This window comes from Papaver somniferum, chromosome 2 (assembly GCF_003573695.1).
Source record: "Papaver somniferum cultivar HN1 chromosome 2, ASM357369v1, whole genome shotgun sequence".
NCBI classification, from domain to species: Eukaryota; Viridiplantae; Streptophyta; class Magnoliopsida; order Ranunculales; family Papaveraceae; genus Papaver; species Papaver somniferum.
This window is the reverse complement of record NC_039359.1, coordinates 259,400-262,966: the sequence shown is the minus strand read 5'-3', so window position 1 is coordinate 262,966 and position 3,567 is coordinate 259,400. Positions and strand designations below refer to the sequence as shown.

At 34.0% G+C, this 3,567-nt stretch overlaps 1 protein-coding gene across 3 annotated transcripts; it reads left to right on the top strand.

The window, feature by feature from the left end:
• The first annotated feature begins 264 nt into the window (after window positions 1-264).
• On the top strand, window positions 265-2,812 carry LOC113352907. 3 transcript variants are annotated; one of them, XM_026596658.1, is made up of 6 exons: window positions 265-422; window positions 878-1,034; window positions 1,140-1,244; window positions 1,648-1,929; window positions 2,032-2,184; window positions 2,328-2,812. In XM_026596658.1, the coding sequence occupies exons 1-6, from the start codon at window positions 328-330 to the stop codon at window positions 2,412-2,414; spliced, it is 879 nt and encodes a 292-aa protein (XP_026452443.1). In that variant the 5' UTR covers window positions 265-327; the 3' UTR covers window positions 2,415-2,812. The 3 variants fall into 3 exon arrangements, with proteins under 3 accessions (XP_026452443.1, XP_026452445.1, XP_026452444.1); XM_026596660.1 differs by having other exon boundaries at window positions 266-422; window positions 2,367-2,812; XM_026596659.1 differs by having other exon boundaries at window positions 266-422; window positions 2,364-2,667.
• Window positions 2,813-3,567: the final 755 nt, after the last annotated feature.

Genomic DNA, 3,567 nt, shown 5'->3' with positions numbered 1-3,567 from the left:
AACATTCAGGCGTTATCTTTATAAACGTCCCATTTCAGGCGTTATCTTTATCAACGCCTGATTCCAGGCGTAATATTTATAAACGGAATGTCTTTATCAACGTCTGGTTCCAGGCGTAATCTTTATCAACGATTGACGATCAAACGAACTTTATATCAACGCGCGACTAAATTTACTCTCCCCAGTTACGCCACACGACGGACTAAATCCAAATTTGATTTTTTTTTTTTAGTCTTTGGTCTTTGATTATACTCGAACCATTGTGGACGCTCTTAGGGTTTTATTTTTTTTCTATCCGGGTGGTTTCTTAGAAAACAGCTGCATGCGATGGGTTTGAAAAGTAAAGAAAGAAGAAGTGAAGAAATCCCCGAGGAAGAAAAACTGGCTAAGATCCCTAAAACTGAGGATGATACCGTCATTAGGTAACACAATCTCATCTCTGTGTTAATTCTTTAGGAGTGTTCTCGTTTTGTTTTTTTAAAGCAATTTCGTTATTTATCTATTTATTTTTATGGAATCTGATTGATCGATTAATTGAAATATATTTGGGGTAGAATTGCACTTTTAGGTCTAGAGCATCATTGTCATATCAAAATCTTTGCAGTATGATTGTGGATTTTATTCTAATTGGCGTATGTATTATGTGGATTTATATACTGAAATTCGCAATATTAGTCTACTGATTTCTTGTTGTCTAGATGCGTGCTGCTACTATTTTGTGATAGAGTCACAAGTTAAGGAGGTGTGGGGGGAAAATCCTGACTTGAGACAACTGATGTAATTGATTTGTTTTATGAAATGTATTCTGCATTTGTTTTGCACTGCCGGGTGCAATATATAGTTATAATTTGATTTTGTGTTGATTGGTTATATACAGCTCTGAGGTGATGAAGAATGCTCTGGAAAAATGGACTTGTTATCATGATATGGCGAAGATTGTGGAACCCTGGGTTGATAATGCGATTCTAGAGAAGATGCCAGATCGTGGTTATAAAAATCGCAGTCAAGTATATGAGGATTTTTGCATCCTCAACGTAATGAAGCTCTCTCTGCTAATTGATTATCTTTTCCTATTTGTAGACTGATCAACACTCTTTCTTTGTAATAATAATAATATATGTGTTTCAATGTACATTTAGTCTCTTCATGCTAAGCTGAAAGCTGAACGCCAAGCGCGTATCCTCACCATTGCACTCTATGAGGCTGAGATCTTACACACCTATGCCCTGAAGACAAAATACAAGGTTAGCAGATGCGACTTAACTCTTCTTTTTATTCTTCATTTATATCATCTTCTTATTGTTTGTTCTTACTGTCATGATACTTTAGTAAAAGTTTCTGTAAGTTTAGGGTACGGTAGGGTAAAAGGTCATATGTAGTTGCCCAACGGTCATGGTTGTCAGTTGGCTTGTTAATCTGTCCAGAATTTGTTGTTTCTTAATCTACATCATCAGTCAGCTGAAATATACTAAGGGTTATTTTGAAAAAAAAAAAAAAAAACTGGACGGATTGACTAGTCAAGACGGTCTACACTCTTTGGGCAACAATGTAGCAAACTCGACCCTCTTACTCTACCATACCTTAACTTATGACCTTTTTACAAAAGAAAATAATTGTGCTATCGTTGTTGTGATTGCACAAGCACAGATACTTGTTAGTTTTGAAAGGATGTTAGAGGATACCACAGACCTGAGCGGCCATGAAAATTGGATACGACAAAAGTTAGAGAATCGTAATACTAAGAAGTTCCTGAAAAAATTCAAAGGTGACCTAAAAGTTACTAGGTCCCATTTGAAAGATTGGGGAGGTGATGTTAAGAGTGCGGTGGAAGAAAAAACGAAGAAAAAGCTGCAGCTTCTCAGGAGTTATTCACGCAGTGCAAATGAATTTCATGCCGGTAACTTTGATGACAGGAAAAAAGAATTCGAGGTAATATGAAGCAATGGTCATTTGTGATTCTAGTTTCCATTTTTTGGAGTTGAAACTAATCGTTATGCCATCTTATCATGTTCTGTTTTCTACACTATATAGTCAGTCGAGAAAGAAATCGCTGATGGATCAGCCTGCATTGATGCTGTAATCGAGTCTTGTGAAACTTTTGGTGTGACACTTCGCAGAGTTAAGTTGGCAACTGGTGGATTAATGCGGAGAGTATTTTTCCATTTACCCGCTGATAATGATCAGGTAATTGTTACCAACTGGTGTACTTTTGATGAGCAATTTTTTTGATGGATATTGTGGCACTAGTTATGCTCATTAGTGATCTTGTGTGGTTTTTATTTGGTATTAGAGTAATGATCTTGTGTTGTTTTTATTTGATAATATAGTTGATCCTGATAAAATCTTATGTATTGCTTCAAAAGAAGGATCTTGTACAAAAGTGGAATGAGCAGGAGCGAAACCGGACGCGCTAAAGAAACATAATCAACAAGATTTTGTGTTGCTTTTAAAAATCATAGAAGTGCTCTAGTATCTTTTTCAGTTTATAACAACATTGTCTTTTTATTTTGTATTACTAAAAGCACTTAAATTATGTATGGGATTTCAGCATTTGGAAGTGGTATAGAACTAAGTCCTTTTTCTTTACCAGAAGCACTTAATTGTGTATTGTTTAGCATTGGGAAGTGATATAAATCCAAGCTTTTCAAAGCAGAATTATGCATGTTATCTCTGGATATTACTCAAGAGTTGCATGATTGAGGAGACTATAAAACTGTTTTGTATTTTCCCTCTTCTTAATGGGCAACAATATTTTCACCCTTTACAATTCATCGAGGACTAAGATAAATAGCTGAGTCATGGCTGGGAATGAAGCTGGTGATGATAAGCGACTACGGCAGTCGTGTAGTTGTGAAATCTCCAAATTGCGATAACAAAAAGCTTCTTTCTTTTCTGTAAACAAAAGTTTCTTTTAATATTTTCATTATTTTTTCCCTCAACGGAAAACAAAAGGTAAGAGAGGAAATTGTGTAAAAATCGTGGTTGACTTGTAACTTGGTCCAAAATATCCTTACACTAATTATGCAAATTACTCGTATATATTTTAAAAGAATCTTTTATTTCTTTGTGTTTTCTTCTTTCGTGAAAATTTAAAAACCCTATAATGTAACTTTTCTTTTTACAAAATTCAACAAAACTAAGAATCCAGATTTGCATTGAAAGGCAATTTAACATATTATTCAGTCCAATGGCGAATCCAGAACGAAAGTTCAATGGGGTCACATTTATTCTCTAAGATCATAATAACTAAAAACGTAATAAAAAAAAGACAGTAAACCTCCGTTATAATAAACCCAATTCCACCAATAAAAAAAATTTAGCTAATTGAAGAACAAACAAAGATTTAAAAAATAAATTGAGTTTGAAGAACAAAAAATATAAAACCAAATAACATAGAGTAAGAACCTTTTCTTGAAAATGAAATCGATATAGTCAGAAACCGATTAGCTTTTAGATGTTCATACTTTTAGTCTTAAGAAAATCAATTTATTTACGATGAAATAGGGATTTTATATATAAATAATCCTTAGTTTTATGGTAGTTTCGTATATATGGGAAATTGTCATA

Excerpts from the sequence above, each read along its gene's own strand:
- LOC113352907 (XM_026596658.1), top strand. The coding sequence starts at position 328 with ATGGGTTTGAAAAGTAAAGAAAGAAGAAGTGAAGAAATCCCCGAGGAA. Across the intron at positions 1,245-1,647 it reads CCCTGAAGACAAAATACAAG|ATACTTGTTAGTTTTGAAAG; the intron begins GTTAGCAGATGC and ends GCACAAGCACAG. Across the intron at positions 2,185-2,327 it reads TACCCGCTGATAATGATCAG|TTGATCCTGATAAAATCTTA; the intron begins GTAATTGTTACC and ends TTGATAATATAG.